At 45.8% G+C, this 25,780-nt stretch overlaps 1 protein-coding gene across 1 annotated transcript in view; it reads left to right on the top strand.

Annotated features, from left to right (window-relative positions):
- MPHOSPH9 (M-phase phosphoprotein 9) overlaps positions 1-25,780 on the top strand; it is a 98,545-nt gene that overhangs the window by 27,314 nt on the left and 45,451 nt on the right. The window contains 3 exon segments of the mRNA XM_029571349.1: positions 1,812-1,859; positions 17,523-17,590; positions 19,442-19,543. Of these exon segments, the coding sequence (XP_029427209.1) occupies positions 1,812-1,859; positions 17,523-17,590; positions 19,442-19,543 (218 nt within the window).

Below are 25,780 nucleotides of genomic sequence, written 5' to 3'. Positions count from 1 at the left end.
GGTTTTTCCCTATCGGCTCATCCAGATTTTGTGTGTTTTCTTTGGGAAGTGAAACATTTATGCCCTCCAGTTTGGCAGCCATGTCCTTCCTGGAGCCTGAAGGGGGTCTTAAAAGCATGTGTGCGCCCCCTTTTGAACCTCTGAAAACGTGTGACTATGAAGGATCTCACTTTGAAAGTGGTTTACTTGGTGGCCATCCGTTCGGCTCGTAGAATTTCTGAGCTTCAAGCCTTATCCTGCAAGGAGTCTTTTTTGAGAATCTCAGACTAGGGAGTTTCCTTGAGGATGGTTCCTTCCTTTCTACCCAACGTGGTGTCATCCTTTCACTTAAATCAATTAGTAGAACTTCCATTCTTTTCAAGTTTGAATCCTTTGGAGCTGCACACTAGAGATTTACGACGGTTAGACATAAAGCATGCATTGATGCGGTACCTTGAGGTCACCAATGGTTTCTGCATGTCAGATCACCTTTTTGTGCTGTGGAGTGGTGCCAAAAAGAGGCATAAGGCGTCAAAAGCCATCTTTGCAAGGTGGTCGAAAGAAGCTATTAGTTCAGCGTATATCTGTCAGGACTGTCCGGATCTGGAGGGCCTTCAGGTGCATTCTTCTCATTCTCAGTTGACCTCCTGGGCTAAGTGCCAGCCAGTTTCTCTACTAGAGATCTGTAGAGCGGCTACTTGGAAGTCATTGCACACTTTTTTGCTAGACATTATCGCTTGACTGTCCAAACTCCAGAGACAGGGGGTTTTAGAGAAAGTGTGTTTCGAGCGGGACTCTCTCAGTCCCACCCAATTTAGGGAAGGTTGGATACATCCCTGGAGTCTGGACTGATCTGGGTACGTACAGGGAAAGGAAAATTGGTTCTTATCTGCTAATTTTCGTTCCTGTAGTACCATGGATCAGTCCAGAGTCCCACCCTTTGGAGGAAATAGGTAGTTCAGAGAGTATGCTCGATTTGTCTTTCTCTTTCTGTCCTTACCCTGAAGAATGGCAGAGGTTTTGTTAGTCCTACACAGGGATTTGTGTGGGCACAGTTTCGTTTTTAAGGTTTTCCTCTTCCCCCTGCTTGTTTGGGGGAGTCTAGTTGGTTTGGTTGATTACATTTCTGGCTTGGGTACAGATTAATACTGAGGGACTTCAGGTGGCACCTCGGGTTAAGTGTCAGTAAAACTTTCTCTGTCTCCATCTGCTGGAGGGGAGGCAAAACCCAGGAGTCTGGATAGATCTGTGGTACTACAGGAATGAAAATTAGCAGGTAAGAACCAATTTTCCTATCCAGTCCTATCCAGTCTGGCAGTCCTATCCAGTCTGGCAGTTACAACCATAAGCAAGCTGCTTATGGTTGTAACTGCCAGTAATATTTACAATTAAATCCAATAAATTAAGTGAAGGATAGTAATATTTACAATTATAACAACTGTCAAACCCATAACAAAATGATTGCTAGCAACATTTTTATGAAGTGAGAAGCTTTCCTGATAAATCAGACAATGCTGCTGCTTGAACGTGCTTTGCTTTTGGACTTGGCCGTAGAAGCAGTCCTGTGCTTTTTTTTCCCTAACGTCTGTGTATCAGTATGACAGACCGTAAAAGTCAGAGCCCAGCATTGGCTGTCATCTAAATCCGATTCCCTTGAGTATTTCAGTAGACATGCTGGGGTAGGGGATTCCTGTTCCTAGTATTGATACTGCGAGTCAGTGTGTTTATGTAAGACCCAAATACTTTCTATAAAAGCATACTAAGTTACCTTAATTAGCACTTGTGCAATTAAATCATTGTGTTCGGGTCTGAGCACCTTTATTTTTCTGCAGCTCCTAGTGGAATATGAATCACTTGGAAAAGAGCATGAAAGGGTAAAGGTAAGGCATAGTTGATTTAATGTAGTATCTTGTTAAATCTTTTGCTTTCCTGTTCGTACCCCAGATCAGTCCAGACAAATGGGTTTTGCATCCCTACCAGCAGATGGAAGCAGAGAAACAAAGAGTTTGAGGCACTGCTACATAACTGAGAGTGCTACCTGCAATCCCTCAGTATTCCTCTGTCTCCAGCAAATGGTAGAGGTGAAAACCTGCAGTCTGGAGTTTAAGAAAAGAATTGGAGAAAGATTGGAGAAGAGGAGATGCTTCCTGAGGTGTTAGGTTCCTTCGTGGGCCATCCTTCAGGTGGAGCCAAGCAAGTCGGGGAACGGGTGATCCTTGAGCAGCTTGACCTGCAGCGGTTCCAGGGGGTCTGACAGTCAGGGGTCCTAATGTGTTTACTAATGAGGATGTTGGGGCTTGGCTCTGTATCCCTGAAGGCTTCTTCCCAGATGAGTGACCAGCAGCGGGAAAGTATCCTTGGGTTTGTTTCTGTGTGTTGGGCAGAATGGCAGTGCTTTGGGCCTTTCCCTTGCAGTGCAGGGCAGGCCAGAGCTGGGTAAGGAGCATCATGGGGACTGTGACTTGCAGCGATCGGCTTGGAGCAGACTTGGAGGAGCTGAAGCAGACAGAGAGGTACATTGATGAGACCTTCAGGGACATAGTAGCCAAGTCCCAAATCCAGTCTGGCAGCCCCAGTGCTGCTTTGGATCAGAAAGGTCACCCAGTTTGGAAAACATGACCCTGGTGTAGCAGGAAGTGATGTGTTGTCCTCGCACTGAGGGCAACTCTCCCAGGGCTACTGCCTAGGAGGGAACGGTTAGGTTGGCCATCATAGTTAGTGATTCGATTATTAGAAATGTAGATAGCTGGGTGGCTGGTGGACATGAGACAATGGTGGTAGGGAAGAGGGATTCAGTTTTGTAAGGAACCTGGGAACCTTTTGGGGAAGGGGGGAGACTTTTCTGAAAGGATGGGCTGCACCTTAACCAGAGAGGAACCAGGCTGCTGGCACTAACCTTTAAAAAGGAGATAGAGCAGCTTTTAAACTAGAACAAGGGGGAAAGCCAACAGTCACTCGGTAGTGCTTGGTTCGGAGGACTGTATCTTTGAAGGATACTAATGAAACAGGAGAGTTAGGGCATCCCAACAGAGAGGTTCCAATAAAAGCAAACGTAGTCCATGTGCCTATACGTAAAAAATTACCTGCGCTAAAGATTTCCAAATTATCACTATCAACTGAAAAGCAATTAATACAAACAAAAAAAGCACTTTGAAATGACTGTATGCCAATGCCAGAAGTCTAAGTAAGATGGGGGAGTTAGAGTGTATAGCAGTAAATGATGAGAGAGACATAATAGGCATCTCAGAGACTGGTGGAAGGAGGATAACCAATGGGACAGTGCTATATCAGAGTACAAATTATATCGCAATGATAGGGAGGATCAACTTGGTGGGGGTGAGACAACTTTATGTCCAGTAGGGTATAGAGACCAACAGGATACATCCTCAGTAGAATCTATATGGGTAGAAATCTCATGTGTTGTTGGGTAAGAGTATAGTGATAGGAGTATACTACCATCCACCTGGAAAAATGGTCAGACAGATGATGGTAATGCTAAGAGAAATCAGGGAAGCTGACCAATTTGTCAGTGCAGTAATAATGGTGGTGAGGCCATTTGGCAATAGTGATTATAACATGATTAAATTTGAACTAATAACTGGAAAGGGGGCAATAAGTAAATCTACAGCTCTAACACTAAATTTTCAATAGGGAAACTTTGATAAAATGATGAAAATATTTAGGAAAAAACTGAAATGTGTAGCTGCAAAGGTTAAAAGTGTTCAACCGCAAGGTTAAAAGGTGAGGTGAAAGAGGCTATTTTAGCCAAAACAAATCCTTCAAAAATTGGAAGAAGGATCCATATAAAAGCATATGCATTGTCAAGTTAAGTGTAAAACATTGATAAGGCAGGCTAACAGAATTTGAAATGAAGTTGACCATAGAGGCAAAACTTCATAATAAAAGCTTTTTAAAAATATATCTGAAGCAAGAAATCTGTGAGGGAGTCAGTTGGACCATTAAATGATCAAGGGGTTAAAGGGGCTCTTAGGGAAGATAAGGCCATTGCAGAAAGACTAAATGAATTCTTTGCTTCTGTGTTTACTAATGAGGATGTTGGGGGAGATACCGGTTACAGAGATGGTTTTCAAGGGTGATGAGTCAGATAAACTGAACCAAATCACTGTGAACCTGGAAGATGTAGTAGGGCCAGATTGACAAACTAAACAGTAGCCAATCACTTGGACTGGATGGTATACATCCTAGGGCTCTGAAGGAACTAAAAAAATGAAATTTCAGATCTATTAGTAAAAATTGTAACTTATCATTAAAATCATTCCATTGTACCTGAAGACTGGAGGGTGGGCTAATGTAACCCCAATATTTAAAAAAAGGGCTCCAGGGGCGATCCACTATTTTTCCCAGCACTGACTTCAGTGCTGGGAAAAATAGTGGAAACTATTCTAAAGATCAAAATCACAGAGCATATAGAAAGACATGATTTAATGGAACACAGTCAACATGGATTTACCCAAGGGAAGTCTTTGCTTCACAAATCTGCATTTTTTTGGAAGGGGTTAATAAACATGTGGATAAAGGTGAACCGGTAGATGTAGTGTATTTGGATTTTCAGAAGGCGTTTGACAAAGTCCCTCATAAGAGGCTTCTACAAAAACTAAAAAGTCATGGGATAGGAGGCAATGTCCTTTTTGTGGATTACAAACTGGTTAAAAGACAGGAACAGAGAGTAGGATTAAATGGTCAATTTTCTCAGTGGAAAAGGGTAAACAGTGGAGTGATCCAGGGGTCTGTACTTGGACCGGTGCTTTTCAATCCTACCTAATAAACGAAGGGATGACAGACGTGCCGCAAATGCGCAGTAGAGACCAGCTCTACCGCGCATGTGCGGGCGAGCACGTCGGTCTGAGCCAGAAAAAAAATAAAAAAAATGGCGGCGTCGAGTGGCAGCGGCGGCGTTGAGTGGCAGCGGCGGTGTCCGGTGGTAGCGGCGGCGTTGAGTGGCAGCAGCGGCGGCGTCCGGTGGTGGCGGCGGGTGGCGGCGGCGGCGTTGAGTGGCAGCAGCGGCAGCGGGTGGCAGCGGAGGCGTCCGGTGGTAGCGGCGGCGGGTGGCAGCGGTGGTGGCGGCAACGAGGGAGGAGAGAGAGAGGGAGGGACTGACAGAGAGGGAGGGACTGAGGGAGTGGGACTGAGTGAGAGGGAGGGAGTGAGAGGAGTGAGAGGGGGGGGACTGAGTGAGGGGGGAGGGAGAGGGGGGGACTGAGGGGGGAGGGGAGTGGGCCTGAGGGGGAGGGAGAGGGGGGGAGTGGAGTGGGACTGAGGGAGAGTGAGAGGGGAGGGGGAGAGTGAGAGGGAGGGGGACTGAGGGAGAGTGAGGGGGAGAGGGGGGAGGAGTGGGAGTTGGGACTGAGGTTGAGGGGGAGGGAGTGGGAATTGAGGGAGAGTGAGAGGGAGAGAGGGAGTGAGACTGAGTGGGAGGGAGGGACTGAGTGGGAGGGAGGGAGGGAGGTAGGGGGGTGGTGAAGAGGGGGAGGTGAGAGACAGAGGGATGTAGCCCGTTTTAACGGGCTTAACGGCTTGTATATATATAAATGATCTGGAAAGGAATACGATGAGTGAGGTTATCCAAATTTGCTGATGATACAAAATTATTCAGAGTAGTTAAATCAAAGCAGACTGTGATACATTACAGGAGGACCTTGCAAGACTGGAAGATTGGGCATCCAAATGGCAGATGAAATTTAATGTGGACAAGTGCAAGGTGTTGCATATAGGGAAAAAATAACCCTTGCTGTAGTTACACAATTGTTAGGTTCCATATTAGGAGTTACCACCCCAGGAAAAAGATCTAGGCATCGTAGTGATGTCAGCTCACTGTGCTGCGGCAGGTCAAAAAAGCAACAATGTTTAGGAAATATTAGGAAGGGAATGGTGAATAAAATGGAACATGTCATAATGCCTCTGTATTGCTCCATGGTGAGGCCCCACCTTGAGTACCCTGTACAGTTCTGGTTACCCGCATCTCAAAAAAGATATAGTTGCACTGGAGAAGGTACAGAGAAAGGGCGACCAAAATGATAAATGGGATGGAACAGCTCCCCTGTGAGGATAGGCTAAAGAGGTTAGGGCTGTCAGCTTAGGAGAAGAGACGGCTGAGGGGGGATATTGAATCAAGTCTTTAAAATCATGAGAGGTCTAGGAATGGGTAGATGTGAAATTGGGTTATTTACTCTTTCAGATAATAGAAGGACTAGGGGGCACTACATGAAGTTAGCAAGTAGCACATTGAAAAATAATCGGGAGAAAATTCTTCTTCACTCAATGCACAATTAAGCCTTGGAAATGTGTTGCCAGAGGATGTGGTTAGTGCAGTTAGTGTAGCTGGGTTTAAAAAGTTTTGGATAAGTTCCTGGAGGAGAAGTCCATTAACTGCTATTAATCAAGTGACTTAGGGAATAGCCTCTGCTAGTATTGGCATCAGTAGCATGGGATCTACTTAGTGTTTGGATACTTATCAGGTACTTGTAGCCTGGTTGGCCAACTGTTGGAAACAAGATGCTGGGCTTGATGGACCCTTGGGGCCCATGCTTTTTTAAATTTTTCCCATACACCACGACCATTGCGATGAGTGTAGGCCCAACCGCATGTGTCTAAAAATGGCACCCGCCGGCAGAATCGCAGAGTGGGAAAAGTTGCCGCTCATTGTGGACGGCCCTGGGGGTAGCTTAATACAGTGGCTTTATGCTGCAATTGTGCTTTGGGCGGGGAAGGTCCTCGGGGGGAATCTGAGGCCTGCGCACAGGACCACTCGATCCCAGGGCCATTGGTTGACTCGGCAGGGGATCTGAGAGGGCCTTACAGTTTAAGGGGAAAACAAAGGCCAGGAGGAGTACTGAAGAAAGGCCTGGAGATTCCCCTTCCCCATTACTTCTCATTGTTTGCATTGATGCAGGAGGTGGGGAGGGATGGGGGGAGGATCAGGCCAGCCCTGGGTCAGGTGAGACAGGACATGGGTTTCTCCATAGAATTTATTCTCATAAGAACATAAGAAATTGCCATGCTGGGTCAGACCAAGGGTCCATCAAGCCCAGCATCCTGTTTCCAACAGAGGCCAAACCAGGCCACAAGAACCTGGCAATTATCCAAACACTAAGAAGATCCCATGCTACTGATGCAATTAATAGCAGTGGCTATTCCCTAAGTATAATTGATTAATAGCCATTAATGGACTTCTCCTCCTCCAAGAACTTATCCAAACCTTTTTGAACCCAGCTACACTACCTGCACTAACCACCATCCTCTGCAACAAATTCCAGAGCTTATGCACAAAGTTTTCCTGGCCAAGAAGAGTGTGGGGGTCTAAGCGGTTTGGCAGGTCCTCAGGTTCATAACGCTCCGAAGGCCTCACGGACTCCTCAACTAGGGTCAGAAGACTTTTTTGCTGCCTGGAGTTGGGATCATCCAGAAGATCATGGCAGTTTGGGGGACTCAGACCTGTGATGACCTGGATTTTGTCCTGGGGTGTTTGCAGTGGACCTTGGGGACCCAGCGGATCCCGAAAAGGGGGTAGATAAGGATATGGCCGATCTGAAGGAGATTTCTGGTAGCAGAAGGAGATGATCCCCGTGTGTGTGTGACTATTCCATAGGGAGGAACTGAAACTGCTTATTCCCCATGTTCTGTAGGAGCTGGGGATGAAACTGGTCCAAGAGGAGTTGGACAATGAGGAGGTGGACCTGGTATTGGATGGTCTCCAGTGTCGTCCTATGGCTTTTCCACTCCCGAAGAAGGTCAGGAAACTGGTTAAACCGGAAAGTGGGATCTCCCGGTGGCGGGCTTGAAGTGTGGCCAAGCCTATGGCAAAGTTATATCCCCTGACCTAGGAAGTTCTTCAGCTGTTGGAGTTGCTCAAGATGGATGCTTCGGTGTCGGTAGTCATCAAGAAAGACAATCCTGGTGGCAGGGTCGGTGGCCTTATAGGACGTGCAGGATCGTAAACTGGAGATTCATCTGAAGTGGATGTTAGAGTTCTCAGCTTTGAGTCTGCAAGCTGTGATTTGTAGTAGCCTCATGCAAAGGGAATGTTTACGCTGGGTCCAGAAGGCTCAGGAGAAGTCTTCAGCTACGACTGGGGCTGATAGCCAGGCAGCCCAGGTGGAAGCCGGAATTGTGTATGCGGCGGATGCTCTTATGATTTGATCTGGATTTCGGCCAGGGAGTATGGTTGGCGGCGGTCTCAGCTTGATGCTTGTTATGGCTTGCGAAATTGGTCAGGCTGACATGGGTCCATGTTGTATCTCTGTAATCTCCCCTTGAAGGGAAAATTTCTGTTTGGAAAGGACTTGGAGCAGTGATCAAGGTGCTAGGAGAATCAAAGGGGATCATAAGCTGCTGGAGGACAGGAAGGCGGCCCGGAAAACCTTTCTGCCTTGTTCCTATTTTCGGGAAGGTCCGCTGTTTTTGTTCCCTGAAGAGTTCTGTGCCGGTTGGGGGGACAGAGGCAGGGTTCTAGGCGGCAGCAGTCCTTTTGAGGAGCCCATAGGTATCCCAGAGAGGACTCTGGTCAAGGGACTGGGGCCGGTAAGACCTCTCAATGAGGCCTGCAGGGGTCCCACTTCTTGAGTGTAGCGATTGGGGGGGGGGGGGGGGGCGGGGGCAGCTATTGTGCTTTTTCTATGAGGAGTGGACCAGGATTACCTTGGATCAATGGGTCCTGGACGTAATAAAAGATGGCTAAGCTTTAGAATTTCTCAGCCCATCAGAGAGGTGTTCATGATCTCTTGCTATGCGGGTCGGAAGGAAGACAGCAAGCGATTTGAGCTACTTTGGAACGCCTTCAGCGCCTAGGCGCAATAGTTCCGGTAGCAGAGCAAGGCCACAGTCAGTACTCAGTTTATTTCATTGTGCCAAAGAAAGAGGGGTCCTTTCACACCATTCTTGATTTGCAGAAGGTGATTATATTGCTGCGGGTTCCCCTTTCTGGATGCGAACGTTAGACAGTTATTGCGGCGGGTCATCAAGGAAAATTTGTAGCGTCGTTGGACTTGACGGAAGTTTATTCCCATCTGAGCGGAGCATGTATTTCATGGTCCTGGGGCAGCATTTCTAGTTTTGGGCCTCTCGTTTGGTCTGGCAATAGCACCACGCACGTTCACGAAGGTGATGGTAGTGGTAGTGGCAGCCCTCTGCAGGGAGGGTTCTTAGTTCATCCTTACCTGGATGACTGGCTCACTTGAGAAAAATTGGAAGAAGAATGTCAACAGTCAGTGGTGAGGGTGCTGGATCTGTTGCAATCCTTGGGCTGGATGGTCAGTTGGGCAAAGAGCCACTTGTGCCTCACCCAAATGCCGGAGTACCTGGCAGCAAGATTCAATACCCGCATTGGGAAAGTTGTTCTTATCTCTGAGAGGATTCAGAAGTTAAAAGCTCAGGTGCAACGACTGCTGAGGATGTCGGTCCTCAGGGCTTGGGATTATTTTCAGGTGCTGGGGTCGATGGCATCTATCTTGGATTTGGTGTCTTGGGCAGTTGCTCACATGCGACCACGTCAGAGGGCACTGCTCTGTGGTAGAATCCGGGGAGGAGTTTCTTTTGATTGCCACTGCTGGGAACCTCCAGGTCCAGTCTCTCATGGTGGCTGTTTTGGTCAAATTTGGAAAAGGGGATGGATTTGGAGATCCTGAGCTGGGTGGTGGTGACCACGGATGCCAGCCTCAAGGGTTGGGGAGTCATCTGCCGGGGGCAGTCAGTGCAAAGTCTGTGGTCACCAATGAGGCAGCATGGGCGATCAACCGGTTGGAGACTAGAGCGGTATGCAGAGCATTAGTGAAGTTCCTCCCACTGAACCACGGTCAGATGATCAGAGTGTTTTCAGACAATTCCACTACAGTGGCATATATCAATTGGCAGGGGGCAGTGAAGAGTTGCGCAGTGGCCCAGGAGGCTCAGGAACGCCCGGGAGGAGCTGCATTTGAAGGGAATAGTCGCTTCTCATGTGTCAGTCCGCCTGTAACAGTTGTCCACTCCTAGCTCAGCCGACAACATTTGTACCCGGGAGAATGGGAGCTTTCGGTAGAAGCCTTTGATCTTATCCAGTCCCATTGGGGGCAGTCCAGGTCTGGATCTAATGGCATCCAGGAGCTCACATGCGGCCAGTCACAGACACCTTGGCATTGGAGCCAAGGGCATAGATGCTCTGGTTCTTCCGTGACTCACAGGGGGTTCTGCTGTATGTGTTTCCTGCCAATGGCCCCTCATAGGCCTGGTGTTTATGATGCATCGAGAAGTATCTGGTCAAGTGGTGCTGGTCGCTCCAGAGTACCGCATCATCTGTGGTTCGCGAATCTGGTTCAGCTCTGCTGTGGATGGGCCCTTGAGGTTGGCTCATCTACAAGGGGCTATAAAGCAAGGTCCTATTTTCTCAGATTGGATGGATCACTTCTGTCTCGTGGCTTGGCTTTTGAGAGGAGGGCGTTCACGATTGAAAGGTTACTCGGAACCAGTGATCTCCACATTGCTTCAGTTTAGGAGGCCGGCCACATCTAATGGCATATGACGGGTGTGGATAGTTTTCAACAACTGATGCATGGAGTATGGCGTTGAACCTGTTTGCGGGTGGATAATTCCACAGGAGGCCTTCTGCAGCTTGGCCTTTCCAAGGCTTACAATTCACTGCAGGTTCAAGTGGCAGCCTTGGGTTGTCTCAGAGGCAAGTTTTGAGGAAGGCTGTTGGCCTCACATTTGAATTCCTCAAGGAGGTTAAGCGTCTGCATCCGCCGATGTGGTAGTTTAGTGTCTGGCGTGGAGTTTGAACTTAAGTATTGCGGGTGCTTTGTGGTCCTCCCATTTAATCTGTTGAAGGCCTCGTTGAAGGATCTCACTCTGAAAGTGGTTTTTCTGGTGGCGATTTTCTTCAGCTCGGAGAATTTCGGAGCTGCAGGCCATATCCTGTAAGGCATCCTTTTCTGAGGATCTCAAATGAGGGGGTTTCGTTGCATATGGATCCTTCATTCTTACCTAAGGTGGTTTCTGCTTTCCACCTGAATCAGACAGTAGAGCTGCCTGCTTTTTCCGAATTGGGCGATGAATCATTGGAATCCAGGGAGCTCCATCTTTTGAATGTTCATCATGTGCTGTTACCAATAGTTTTCGGTGATCGGATCATTTGTGTATGTTGTTTGGAGGTGCAAAGAAGGGTTGCAAAGGCTTCCAGGGCACAATAGCACGTTGGCTGAAAAGAAGAGATTGTCTCAGCCTACATTTGCAAAGGAAGGAAAAATTCTGGATGGATTGCCGTGCGCACTCTACTAGGGCACAGATGTCTTCTTGGGCTGAATGTCAGTTGGTTTCGCCGGAGGAGATTTGTAGAGCGGCGACATAGTCATCTTTCACACTTTTTCTCGCTATTACCAGTTGATTGTTCAGGCTCTGGGTGCAACATCCTTTGGCGACAGTGTGTTGTGATGGGGGTCTTTCGTAGACCTGCCCAGTGTAAAGGTTGCTTTGGTACATCCCACTTGTCTGGACTGATCTGGGATACAAACAGGAAAGGAAAATTGGTTCTTACCTTGCTAATTTTCGTTTCTGAAGTACCGCAGATTAGTCCAGAGACCCATCCCTCTGTATCTTTAATCAAGACCATTGTGGCAAGTCCATTTTAGGTCATGCTTTCTGTGAAGAACTGTCAAGTTGTACATATTCAGAGAATGGCCTGGTTTGTTTTGTTCTCCCTTGGGCTTTTAGTGGTTATGCTATGTGTCAGATGTTTCCCTATTATATTGGGGGTGGTTGATCTCTAATCTGGCTTGGGTACAGGTCAATACTGAGAGACTGCAGTGGCACTAAGGTTATGTAGCAGTGCCTCAAACTCTTTGCCTCTCTCTGCTGGTAGGGTGATGCAAAACACACTGTGTTTGGACTGATCGTGTGGTACTTCAGGAACGAACCAATTTTCCTTGTTTAAAGCAACGTGCCTATTAGAAAAAATGTGTATTAGAATTGCTAAGTTCGTTGGCGGGTGTTATCAGTATATGACACATCTAATTTTCAGGAACAACCTTCATCCACTCTCTTGTGTCTTAATTATAAGCAGATGGGGGAGAACTTTGTCACCCAGCGTAGTTCAAGTTATATGGAGTTCCACCTCTGCTTCCCAATATCCTACTCCTTTTACTAAGTACAGCATACAGTGGCTGTTAGTGGGCCATAAAATAAGTCTCAAAGTCTCCCCTTTTTCTCTCTCCTGTCCCCCATATTACAAATGCTGTGGCAGCTGTCTGCTAATTGTCTCTGGTTCAGTGACCTGGGTCCCAGGCCAGCTGCAGCAATGGGCTCAGCTCTTCCAAGATAGGAGCATTTCTGTGGCACTTGCATCCTTGGTCAGCCCTTCCATTAAGTAGATCAAGTGCTTTCAGTGGCACCTTAACATTAGCCGCCATCAGTATTATCATAACAAAATCAGAGCAACACTCATGTGTAATGTGACTTGATTGCTCTATTATAAATGCTCCTTTGTATGACTTCCAGGAAACCCTCAGGGGAAATTAGAGGGAAATCTCATGCCTGTAGATAGAATAATATAGTTAAATTAGTCTATGAGATCACCATAAGTCTTTTTTTTTTTTTTTCCCATGAACTGGAAAAGCAAACCCTTGGTATTTTGGAAGACATCATTAATGTTTTGTTAATTTCATTGGAGGGTGTGAAGAGGGAGTGCCATTCACTGCAAAACTCATTTTAATAAAAGGAACATGGAAACTGTCAGTATTACACAGTGAAAAATGCTGTGCTTCTGATATATCTGTGCCGTTCTGTGGTTGTAACTTTATTTTTATTGGGTGAGAAATTGAGACTGTGGGGGGGGATAAGGAGGTATTTTGGTCCCGACCAAAGGGGTTATTTAATTTGCGTTTAAGATATCTAAAATTAGTGGTTTTATGTGAGCAGGAAAACAGATCAAGAAAAAGCACCGGTAAGATTGATGGTGATGTAGTTATGGCAACTTGGTTGAAGAGAAATTTAAGTTGCCTGAGAAACAACATAGATCAAATGGTAACAAGCTGGATGATTCATTGTCTCAGACACTGGATGAGGTTGCCCCTGTGAAGTTAAAGAGTGAGTGAAGACAAAAAATGTACTGCAAATGGTTTCTGCAGATTTGAGAGCTCAGCGAGAAATTGTGAGGAGATTAAAGAGGTTATGGGTGAAATTGCATATTTGGGCAGGTGCAATTACAATGGCGTAAAATGATGAATATACAGCAAAAATTGTGAGATCTAAAAGGGAGTTTTTGAGAATGAGATTAAAAGGCAGAATGTTCAGGACTAGAACCAGCTAAGAGTATCCCAGAGGGCTTAGATGGGAAGAGGAAATTCAGACCTCTAAACAAGAGGTGTGGAGGGGATGTATCACAATAATGGGAGAGTGGAGCTCAAGTTTCCAATTGAAGGAAGCCTTATTTGATTTTGAGGAAGTGAGTATGATAATTAAGAATTTTTTCAGGGTGTAGAGCAACTTGGGGTTTGCTTGATCCCTGCCTGTTGTTTGTGATCAAAATGTTTTCTGATGGCTTCGTTTCTGCTTTGGTTCAGATTGTGAATTCTTTGTAGGAAGATTGTCTTCCAGCAAAGTAAAAAAAAAAAAAAATTCTGTCTTGATTCCGTTATTAAAGAAACCTATTTTGCAAGTGTCAAGCTGTTTAAATCACCGTCTGGTAGCAAATATTCCTTTCTTATCCAAAGTGATAGAGAAAGTGGTAGTTCAACAACTTACAGAACATTTGGAAGAAATTCATAGATAGATGAATGTCAATCAGGATTTAGACGGGGATATAGTACGGAAACAGTTTTAGTGGCAGTGAACGAAGACGTAATGCAATTTTGGGATAAAGGGGAATAGCTTTCTCTAGTGCCATTGATTAGAGTAGATCATACCATTCTTTTGGACTGTTGTAAGCAGGCAGGATTGGGTGAGAAAGTTGTGCAATGGATCCTTATCAGTTTTGAGTGGAAAGAATGTGGGTTGTGACTGTAAAAAAAAAAAAAAAGTATTGTCTGAGGATTTTGAAGTGTGGCATTCTATTATTATTTAATTTGTTTTTGAGACCCTTGGAGGGGGAGGGTAATTTGCTCCTTGGGATTTAAAGGCTACTTGTATGCAAGTAGGGGGGGGGGTTGGTGATCCCAATGGGGAACGATTTGAGTGCGATCTTGAGCAGGGTGAATGAGGGTTTACAGAAGATCTTAAAACTGGTTGACTATAAATTGGTAGTGGTCGAACACAGCAAAAACAAGCGATGCTCTTAGTAAAAGCAACTGAAGATCCCTGCGTCCCGATAAAGATAAAAAATTGATTTGAGGAAGTTGGGTTAATGGATAAGTACGGGATTTGGAAATAATTTTAGATTCGTCCCTGCATATACATATTTCAGGAGTCTTGCAAAGAGCATTCTTAAAATTGTGTCAGTTACGGTCGCTGTTACCATTATTGAATAGAAGTACTTTTCCTGTTCATATGCCCGATATCAGTCCAGACAAGTAGGTTTTGCATCCCTACCAGCAGATGGAGGCAGAGGGCAAAACTTTGAGGCACTGCTACATAACTAACAGGCCGATACAGTAAAAGTCGCGGGGAGAGCGGGGCCACTCTCTGTGCGTGCGATTTAGTATTAGCTTAGTGTTAGAAAGAAGACAGAAGAAATGAAGACTGAACTCCCAGAGGTGTTAGGTTCCTTCGTGGGCCATCCCTCTGGTTGAGCAGGAGTGAGCAGGGGGTTGGAATCCTGGCCAGACTTGACCCTTGATTGCAGGGGAGGGGAAAGCCAGGGGTCCTGTTCCCTCACTCCCCCTGAGGCCTTCTCACACCAGGCTGGCCGGTTGCAGCATCCAGGAGCACCCAGAATCAGGAACGTATACCTTTCTTTTGGTTTTGTTCTGGGTTGCTCGGGAGGCTGTCTCTTTAAGAGGTGAACTTTGGTCAATAAAAAAAATAAGAAAGAGAAAGTAGTCTCAGGCCTGTTCTCCGTCTGTGTTGGGTTTGTGACTCGCATCAGGGGTGAGTAGGGAACCGCACGGCTCGTGCTTTGTTCAGCACCTGAGCTGGACAGCAGCAGTGTTTTTTCCTCTTCTCCCGCTCGGGTTTAATTTTGGCCACAGACCACTTTTCATCGTGATGCCATCTCCCACTGAGCACGAGAAATCCTGTCGGGCCTGCGGTGGGAGGCGATCTCGCCTCAGTGTGGCCCTTCTCTGCCCTGGGCTGTGCCTCTGGAGGTGAGGAAGCCTTGGCAGAGGGTTCAAAGGGGCAGGCACTGCAACACGTGCTGCAGGGCCTGTGCAGGAGGCCCCGGGGTGTGTGTGTGTGTGTGTGTGTGTGTGTGTGAGAAAAGAGACAGTGGCCATCTTAGCTCCACGTGGCAGGAGTTCTGCCATAGATTGGGAGTCAGGGACTCCCCTCCCCCCGCTTTCTGCTGTGCACCAGGAGTCGGGAGAAGGGGGAGATGTATCAGCAGACACTGGGGAGGACTCTGTATCCGCGGAGCAGGGAGACTACAACAGGTTTTCCACGGATTTATTTTATTATTGCATAAGGCTTATCTCGCTAAGAAGGAGCTGGCGGGTAAGTGGCCAGCCTTACAGATCTTCTGAAGCAAGGCTAAGAAGTCTCAGGCTGAGGTGCCCCCGAGGATGGGGGGCATTTTGCGTCTGTTGGGCTTGGATCAATCGTGAGGGGAGGAGGATTCCTCCGAGGATTCGGATGGCGCTGATCTGCATGGTGATGATCTGCAAGGGGACTCACAAGTGGACTAGCATGCTGATCAGGGCGCAGACCCAGCGGCTGGTCCGATGGGTGACCCGGATGCAGATGAGGTCCCTCTGGCGGAAGGGGATGACCTGAGGTGGTCAGGTTATTCCATAAGGAGGAGTTGCAGCCTCTCATCCCTTAAGTTCTGGAGGAACTGGGGATTAAGGTTTGCGCAGGAGGATTCCAACTATGAGGGGGTAAACCCAGTGTTGGAGGGGCTGCGTGGAATGCCGAGGACATTCCCTTGGCCAAAGAAAGTGAAGAAGCTGATTGGTACATGAAGTTGGTGACCTTGAGGTAACCAAACAAAGCCCACTTCTCATCCAGACATCGCAGGTCCCTAGCAAGCAGAGTTGACACGTCCAAATCTGGGAAAGACGGGAGCTCTACCGACCAAACATCCACCGATCAATTATGTAACCATAGGAGCCTTTGCGTGGTCACCATATTCCTAGTCGAAGTGCAAAGCATATCATAGAGGGCATCCACCTCATAGGCCACCCCGCTTCCAACTGAGCATTCCTGGCCAGAATCAGCAGAGGTCCCCGCGGTCTTCTTCTGCACCCAGCACAAACAAGCCCTCTACATTAGACCAGCGCAGACCGCAGCTCTAAGGCTCAGGGCCAAGACCTCAAACAGCCTTTTTAACAGGATCTCTAGCTTCTGATCCTGGACATTCTTCAAGGCCGTCGACCCCCTGCCACATTTCTTTGTCATTTTCTTTGTCACCGCTGACACTGCTGCATCCACCTTTGGCAGCTTCCACAGTTCTAAGATGTCCTCCAGCAGAGAATACAACCTGGCCATAGCCCTGGCCACCTTCAATCTTGCTTCCAAGAAATCCCAGTGTCTGACCATCTTTGTGCTATGGAGTGGGCCTAAGAAGGGACAGAAGGCCTCAAGTCCCATGATAGCCAGGTGGTTGAAGGAGGCAATATGCTTGTCATATCTGTAAGGAGCGACCTATCCCCGTGGGATTGAGGGCTCACTTAGTTTGGTTGCAGGTGGCTTCTTGGGTTGAATGCCTACAGATGTCGCCACAAGAGATTTGATGGGGGGCTACTTGGAACTCATTGCACACTTTCGTCATGGGCTTTCGTGAGAATGAATGGGACTCTCTCAGTCCCACCCTAATTAGGGAAGCTTGGGTACATCCCAGGAGTCAGGATTGATCCGGATATGAACAGGAAAGGAAAATTGGTTCTTACCTGCTAATTTTTGTTCCTGGAATACCACGGATCAGTCCAGAGTCCCACCCTGCTTGAGGAGGAGAATCCGCTCATATTTCTGTCGTATTTCTATTGTATATAGGCTGCAGAGCTGCTCAGAATTTCAGGTTTGTTCTCCTGTTTGGAATTGCAAAGAAAAGATTTTTAAAGGTGGGGTTTTGCCTTTTCTCCTGCTCGTTGTGGGAGGTTGTTTTCTATTTCATTAGGATTGTTATGGGATGAATCTTGACTTGGGTACAGGTAATACTGAGGGGACCCTAGGTAGCACACCAGGTTATAAGCCAGTGTTAGTGAAACTTTCTCTGTCTCCATCTGCTGGCAGGGAGGCAAAACCCAGGAGTCTGGACTGATCTGTGGTATTCCAGGAACGGAAATTAGCAGGTAAGAACCAATTTTCCTATGGTGTTGAAGGGGTGGGATATGGAGTTTTTCACCTATTTTTATGTATGTTATGTGATATTTTGTTGTGAACTGTCTTGATCTGCTTTGTAAGTTTGGTATTGTGGCATATAAATATTAAATGAAATGAAATGAAATTTCTATTGGTATTTACAGGATACTCTAAATATAGCAGAGAACAAACTGCTTGATGCCAACAGTGAAATATCTGAGGAGCTTAAAAGGTAAATGGAAAAGTATTTTGCATTTTTGAAATTGTAAATCCTGGGGAAAAGAAGGCATTAGAAATGTAAAACACTGGATGGAAAGCTTGTGTCAGCGTATGCCTTATGAAAACTAAGAATTGCTTCTGTATGTACACTGTTGAATTAGAGGGGGTTGCAGCTTGTGCAAGATATTTTTTTAGAATGCACCTTAGATTTCATTTTGTCCTCTAAATGTAACTCCATTTCTAGTCTTCCAGCCATCTTCCTCCCCCACCCCCTTCCACCTCTGTTGTCTGTTAAACATGAGGTGATGTAGAGGATCTATGAAAGTGTTTTGATTGTTTTATTTATTTAAAAAAAAAAATTTTTTTTTGTTTCCCTGGAAAAAATGTTTGGCACTGGCTCTGTCCGGTTGAAAATCTTGGGATAAATGTGGCCTAGTCTTCATCCTTCGCAAAACTTTGCCAAATCCCTATCATATGCTTAGCTTCAGGCTTTTCAAGAAAAAAACCCAACAAAACAAATAAACGTGGGAGTAGCTTGCTTGTTGCGGTGAGTACTACCCTGAACCAATCAAGCCTGATATTTCACTTTGAATACATATACAGCGCAGCTCACTGCTTCAATGGCAGGAGGGAATGAAGAAAAGATGATTTATATTCAGACAAACAACCAACAGGACTAAATTGCACAGGCTGGGTAAACAAATAGGTGTGGGAGTAGCTTGCTTATTGTGGGCGGTTACTACCCCTAACCATTTAAGCTTGATACTTCACATTGATGCAGCTCCAGCACTACTCTCTACAATCAATGGCGGGGGTGGAAGGAAATTACAACCAAAAAGTTACCAATAAGGGCCCTGACCTCAGCAGTCAGAGTAACAGATAAGTATGAGAAAAATAAGTACGAAAGCTTGCTGGACAGACTGGATTGGCCATTTGGTCTTCTTCTGCCGTCATTTCTATGTTTCCAATAGTGTATCTTTAGGATCCCAACAGGTCAGTTTCTGATCCCCAAGACCCTGACACTGGTTGAAATTTCATGGGTAACCAAAATCTGCAGATTAATTTGGTTATTAAACCAAATGCATGCAGATAAGACTATTTGTTATGGATATCCTGAAAACAAGACCTTTTGTGGGGGGCTGTAAAGTCCAGAGTTGAGAGTTATTGCAAAGGCTGTATACAGACCATTGGATTATCTTCTTCTTTTCATTTAGGCTTGCATTCCTTTTCTTTTTCCTTTTTTCTTTATTTTTCATACACATTTCTTTCACAAAAGAAGCGCATGCCGACAGTAAGTAATGCTGACCCTCAATAAAAGAGGGCTCCATTGCCAACCTTTGTTCTTTTCTCTCCTTCTTACCATCACATTCAAACTGTCTGCTTGCCACCAGCCAAAGATCTACCTTTCCAGGAAGGACTTCCAAACCTTGTTCACAGCAGAACTCTCAATTCAGATGTTATCTTTTTCTTTCCATATCCTTCCCCAAGCCTGAATAAACCATTCATTGACTGCTGGGGATTCTGTCTGCTTCCGTGTAAAAAGAAATGTAGCACCTTCCCCGCCACTAGCAAATGGGAAATTACTGAGCCAATGTTGATGAAAGTGGGCTCTAATCTCACATGATGTTATAAACCGTGGTTTATTTATGTTTTTGTTTTTATTATTTTGTATGATATTTTTATAGCTGGTTTATTTGTTTGTTATGTATACACGTGTTCTCCGCCAAAAACCAGTATCATCCAAATTATACATTTTTAAAAAATAAAATGAGTTTTATTCATACCCTTCCTCTGTATATTATGTGTCTTGGAAATTAAATATCTACTAAGGTCTTGTAAGTTAGTATTTTCTTTTCTGTAATAGAATGGTGTCAAAACTTGAAACTCAGGTCAAACAGGTGGAACATGAGAATCTAACAAGATTGCGTCACATTGCTGAAGGTCATTTATGGACATCAAGCTCAAAGTAAGTTTATGGAATTATGTGGCTGTGAGGTGCTAGCTGTACGTGTTCAGTTACTGAACGTACTTACTCTCATACAATACTTCTTCATGTTAGAGTAACCCTCCTAATGAATGATGTGGGAAGTCTAAAAACTTTTTTCTGTTTCCACTGTTAATCTTTCCATTATCTATCTGCTTTTTATTCTGAATTGTTGAATTCCTTAATTGAGTCTATTGTACATAGAGAGGATGCTACTGTGAGCCTAATTACTTTTTCTTTAGAAACTCTATTACTGTTTGGTCATATGCTGTTCTGGGCTCAGACCGTGCACACTGGCATTCTACCCAAGAGCTCTGACCTGGGGCTATTCTCCCTGAGGTCTACAATAGGGGATACCTGAGGGGCTTATTGCCTGCATGCACACAGGATTACCTTGGAGGCTTACCCAATATAAGTGCACACAATTATTAGGATTATACCTGGGGGCTTGAACACAGGAGCTTATTCTCTACACAAATAGCCATAAGAATTTGCCATACTGGGTCAGACAAGGGTCCATCGAGCCCAGTATCCTGTATCCAACAGAGGCCAATCCAAGTCACAAGTACCCAAACATTAAATAGATCCAAGCTATTATTGCTTATTAATTAATTAATAGCAGTTTATGGATTTTTCCTCTAGGAACTTATCCAAAGCTTTTTTAAATCCAGTTATACTAACCATTGTAACCACATCCTCTGGCAATGAATTCCAGAGCTTAACTATGCGCTGAGTGGAAAAGAATTCTCTTAGATTCGTTTTAAATGAGCTACTTGCTAACTTCATAGAGTACCCCCCTAATCCTTCTGTTATCTGAGAGAGTATATAATCAATTTACATTAACTTGTTCAAGTCCTTTCATGATTTTGTAGACTTCTATCATATCCCCCTCAGTTGTCTCTTCTCCAAACCGAGCAGCCCTAACTTCCTTAGCCTTACCTCATAGAGCAGCAGTTCCATGCCACTTATCATTTTGGCCACCCTTCTCTGCACTTTCTCCAGTGCAATTGTATCTTTTTTGAGATATGGCAACCAGAATTGCACACAGTATTCAAGATGCGGTCTCACCATAGAGCGAAACAGAGGCATTATGACATCCATCGTTTTATTTAACATTCCCTTCTTAATTCCTAATATTTTGTTTGCTTTTTTGATCGCTACACTGCGCCGACAACTTCAATGTATTATCCTCTATGATGCTTAGTTCTCTTTCCTGGGTGGTAACTCCTAACACTGTGTACTACAGCAAGGGTTATTTTTCCCTATATGCATCACTTTGCACTTGTCCACGTTAAATTTATTGTCCATTGCCTCAAGTACAAACTTAGATTGTAAGCCCTCTGGGGATAGGGAAATATCTACAGTACCTGAATGTAATCCACTTTTAAGCGCTGAAAAAAGTGTGAAAAGTGGAATATAAATCTAAATACAAATAAATACATTTCATCTGCCATTTGGATGCCCAATCTTCCAGTCTTGCAAGGTCATCCTGCAAAGTATCACAATCCGCTTGAGATTTAACTACTCTGCATAATTTTGTGTTATCTGCAAATCTTATCACCTCGCTCGTCATATCCCTTTCCAGATCATTTATAAACATATTAAAAAGCACAGATCCAAGTACAGATCCCTGAGGCACTCCACTGTTTACCTTTTTCCACTGTGAAACAGAACCTTTAATCTTGCTCTGTTTCCTATCTTTTAACTAATTTGAAATCCACAAAAGGATGTTGCCTCCTGTTCCATGACTGTTTAGTTTTCTTAGAAGCCTCTCATGCGGGACTTTGTCGAATGCCTTCTGAAAATCCAAATACACCACATTTACCGGTTCATCTTTGTCCACATGTTTTTTTATTCACCCCTTCAAAAAAATGTAGGAGGTTTGTGAGGCAAGACTTCTCTTGGGTAAATCCATGCTGGCTATGTCCCATTAAACCATTTATCCCAGGACAAGCAGGATGATAGTCCTCACATATGGGTGACATCATCGATGGAGCCCCCTCACGGAAAAACTTCTGTCAAAGTTTCTAGAAACATTTGGCTGGCACACTGAGCAACTGAGCATGCCCAGCATGCCATGATCCCTGCATCCATAGGGGTCTGCCTCCAGTCTCTTTTTTTCCGCACTGCTTTTGGCCTCGCGTTGAAGGAGCTCTGTGAGTTTTTCTCACTATTTTTCCTCACGGAATATTTCATTAGAAATTAATATTTTCTGTCACAAAAATTTCCCATCGGGTCTCCCTTCGTCATTGCGTTCGGTGACTGTTCTTTGGAGTCTTTTTTTTCATCGATTCCGGTTATTTTTTATAACCAGTATCCACGAGTCACCGACCGTTACCAGGCCTTAAAATTTTCAACAATGGTCACCATTTTTAAAAGATGTCCAAATTGTCCCCGGATAATGTTGATTACAGACCCGCATGACATTTGCGTTCTGTGCCTGGGATCAGGCCATGATGTCTGCGCATGTTTAACCTGTGCCCATATGACACTGAAGGGCAGGCGTGCCCGGATTGACAAGATGGAGGAACTTTTCAAAAGGATCGCTCCATCATCATCGTCGGCGTCATCACCGAAAATACTGGCTTCCTCTGCTGAAAAGCATCGAGATAAGAAGAAATTCGGTGACCATTCATCACCGACGCCATCGAGATCTTCAATAGCGTCCTCGTCCGCCAGTAAAGAACATTGAAAGAAAAAATGCCATCGGCACTGATCCGATTCCGTTCCTTCAGATCCATCGGTGACCGCATTGAGTTCGAAGGAAGTCGAACCGATGACAAAACGGGTCCGGTACAAGAGCTTCCATGCCCCTCTGTACCTGAGACACCGAGGCGCTCTCCACCGGCAACGGTGTTAGAGGCCATACCAACACATACTATTGTGGAGGTACCAGCAGCGCCAGTTCTTCCTTCTCCGGTGACAGAGAATCCTGTCCCAGTGTCAACAGAAGAAGTCACCTTTGATTCAGCATGCAGTCACTGAAGCTTGGAAGAAATTCCAACCTCCATCGACACCGGTGCCACCATTGGCACCGGAGCCAACCATATTTGCTCCACTACTTACAAGGATCGATGCCTTGCTCAGTGCCCTCCCGGCACAGACACTGATACCATCGGGTACTACAATCCCTCCATCGGAGCCATCTTTACACCCGCAACCACCGACGGCATCACCAATTCCGATTCCAGGTTCATCTGAAGACGATGACCATGACTCTGATCATACACCTGGACCATCGGGCTTACAAAAGACCCGTTTTCCATCAAGGCCTTTGATGCTATTTCCTAGTCCATCGATGCCCTCACAGCCTGGTCCATCGGGAGATTTTATTGGCCGATTCCCGTCGATACCATCGGTGCCCTTCGGTTCTCCGTCAAGACCTTTTCTGCCTCAATCGATGTCAAAGCAGATTCCAACTCAAATTCCAAGATCTGCATCAATGAAAAAGCATCCTCTTCCACAGGATTCTACACATCCTTCTGGATCTTATTTCCAGCAGCCACCAAATACTTGGGAGGATGTCAATACTGATTCTAATACTGACAGTGATGACCTCCCATCTGAACTTTCTCCACCAGAAGAATGCTAGGCATGACACTAGGCGCCCTTTTTACAGACCTCGTAGGTACTATCCTCCTATCTCCTCTGCACGACCTTTCCGTCAACCTCAGAGAGGACATTCACGTCAGCCAAAACAGGCTAAGCCTCAGCCACCTCCACAGTTAACATCTGCATCTGGTTTTTTAAATCTGCACCAGAGGACAGCAGCTTTTACCACAATCCTCAAACCAATTTGCCCGTAGGAGGTCGGCTTCATTACTTCCAACACCAATGGAACCTCATCACCACAGACCAATGGGTCTTAGCTATCCTAAAAAGAGGATACCGTCTCAAATTTCAACGCTACCCCCAGAGTCTCCACCCGTTCCTCCGTGGTCCCACAGCATCATAACATCTCAACTACAATCAGAATTTTCCACCCTGCTGACTACCAGGGCTGTAGAAACCGTTCCCCGTTCTCAACAGGGCAGAGGGTTCTACTCCCGCTATTTTCTCATTCCAAAGAAAACAGGCGGCCTCTGTCCCATACTAGACCTCCGCAATCTCAACAAATTTCTGCACAAAGAAAAATTCCGAATGGTTTTCCTGGGGACCATTCTTCCCTTGTTGCAACAAGGGGATTGATTCTGTTCTCTGGACCTTCAAGATGCCTATGCTCACATTCCCATTTCCCCACATTGAAAGTACCTGCGATTTGTAATGGGGAAAGGACATTTTCAGTATCGAGTCCTCCCATTTGGACTGGCCTCAGCACCTCGAGTATTCACAAAATGCATGGCAGTCGCAGCCACACATTTGAGGAAAAACAGCATTCATGTTTTTCCATACCTAGACGACTAGCTCATCAGGAATCCATCCAAGCAAGGAGCTCTTGCTGCACTCCAGAGCACCATATCCCTCCTGCATTTCTTGGGGTTTCTAATCAACTACCAGAAATCGCATTTGACCCCGTCTCAGCTCCTTACTTTCATCGGAGCAGACCTCAATACCACAGTCGCAAAAGCTTTTCTTACAAGCGACCGTGCCAACAATCTAGTGACTCTGGCAAATCACTTGAGTGCCTGCAATGTTGCCCCTGCTCTGCAATTCCTAACCTTGTTAGGCCACATGGCGTCTACAGTTTATGTAACACTATGGCAAAGTTAGCCATGAGAAGGACTCAATGGACCTTAAAGTCTCAATGGCTGCAAGCAATTCAGCCTCTGTCGACCATGATTCGAATCATAGACAATTTACGTCTCACACTTCGATGGTGGACAAACCAGTCGGCTTTACGGACCGGCTTACCGTTCCAGCAACTGACTCCTCAAGTAACTCTAACCATGGATGCATCCCACTTGGGATGGGGAGCGCACGTAAACAACCTTCAGACTCAAGGTACGTGGACCCCGCTCGAACGCAATTGTCAAATAAACTTTTTGGAGCTTCAAGCGATACGATATGCCCTCTGTGCCTTCAAGGACTGCCTATCCCACAAGACAGACAACACAGTGGCAATGTGGTACATAAACAAGCAAGGAGGCACAGGCTTCTATCTCTTCTGTCAGGAAGCAGTGCAGATTTGGGCCTGGGCCTTAGCACACTCCATGAGTCTCAAGGCCACGTTCCTCGCAGGCATACAAAATGTCCTAGCGGACAATCTCAGTCGATGTTTCCATCCACACGAATGGTCTCTGGATCCCTGTGTAGCAAGCAAAATCTTTCAACGCTGGGGTCAACCAACCATAGACCTCTTTGCGTCCAAACTGAATCACAAAGTGGAAAGGTTTTGCTCCCTCTACAGCCGTCGACAAATGTTCCCCAAGGGCGCCTTTGCTCGTCCCTGGAACTCAGGCCTTCTGTATGCGTATCCTCCGATCCCACTCATAGCCAAGACTCTCGTGAAGCTCCAACAGGACAAGGGGATAATGATCCTCATAACCCCATAATGGCCTTGACAAGTTTGGTTCCCAATACTTCTCGACCTCTCGATCAGAGACCCAATTCGCCTGGGCACAGCACCCACTCTCATAACTCAAAATCGAGGCAAGTTATGCCACCTGAACCTGCAAACCCTTGCTTTGACAGCATGGATGTTGAAAGCTTGATTCTACAACCACTCAATCTTTCAACGCCGGTCTCCCAGGTTCTCGTAGTTTCACGAAAGCCTTCCACACGTAAATCTTACAGTTTCAAATGGACTCGATTTACTAAATGGTGCACGCAAAATGGTGTTGACCCTTTTTCTTGTTCCACTTCATCTTTACTAGATTACTTATGGCACCTTTCAGAATCTGGACTCCAGACTTCTTCTGTACGTGTACACCTCAGTGCCATTGCAGCATATCATAAACTGATAGGGGATGCCCCAATTTCAGCACAACCCCTAGTCAGTCGATTTATGAGAGGCTTACTTCAACTAAAGCCTCCCATCCGACCACCGGTTATGGAATGGGACCTTAATGTAGTACTTGCAAGACTCATACGCTTTCTGAGCCTTTGCATTCCTGCGATGTGAAATTTCTCACATGGAAAGTATTTTTCCTCATAACTATCACATCGGCTAGGAGGGTCAGTGAGTTACAAGCACTGGTCACTTACCCTATACCAGGTTCCTGCACAACAGAGTGGTCCTATGCACTCACCCAAAATTCCTGCCTAAAGTGGTAACGGATT

The sequence above is a fragment of the Rhinatrema bivittatum genome, chromosome 11, assembly GCF_901001135.1.
Source record: "Rhinatrema bivittatum chromosome 11, aRhiBiv1.1, whole genome shotgun sequence".
NCBI lineage: Eukaryota > Metazoa > Chordata > Amphibia > Gymnophiona > Rhinatrematidae > Rhinatrema > Rhinatrema bivittatum.
This window is presented reverse-complemented; position numbering and strand designations above follow the sequence as displayed.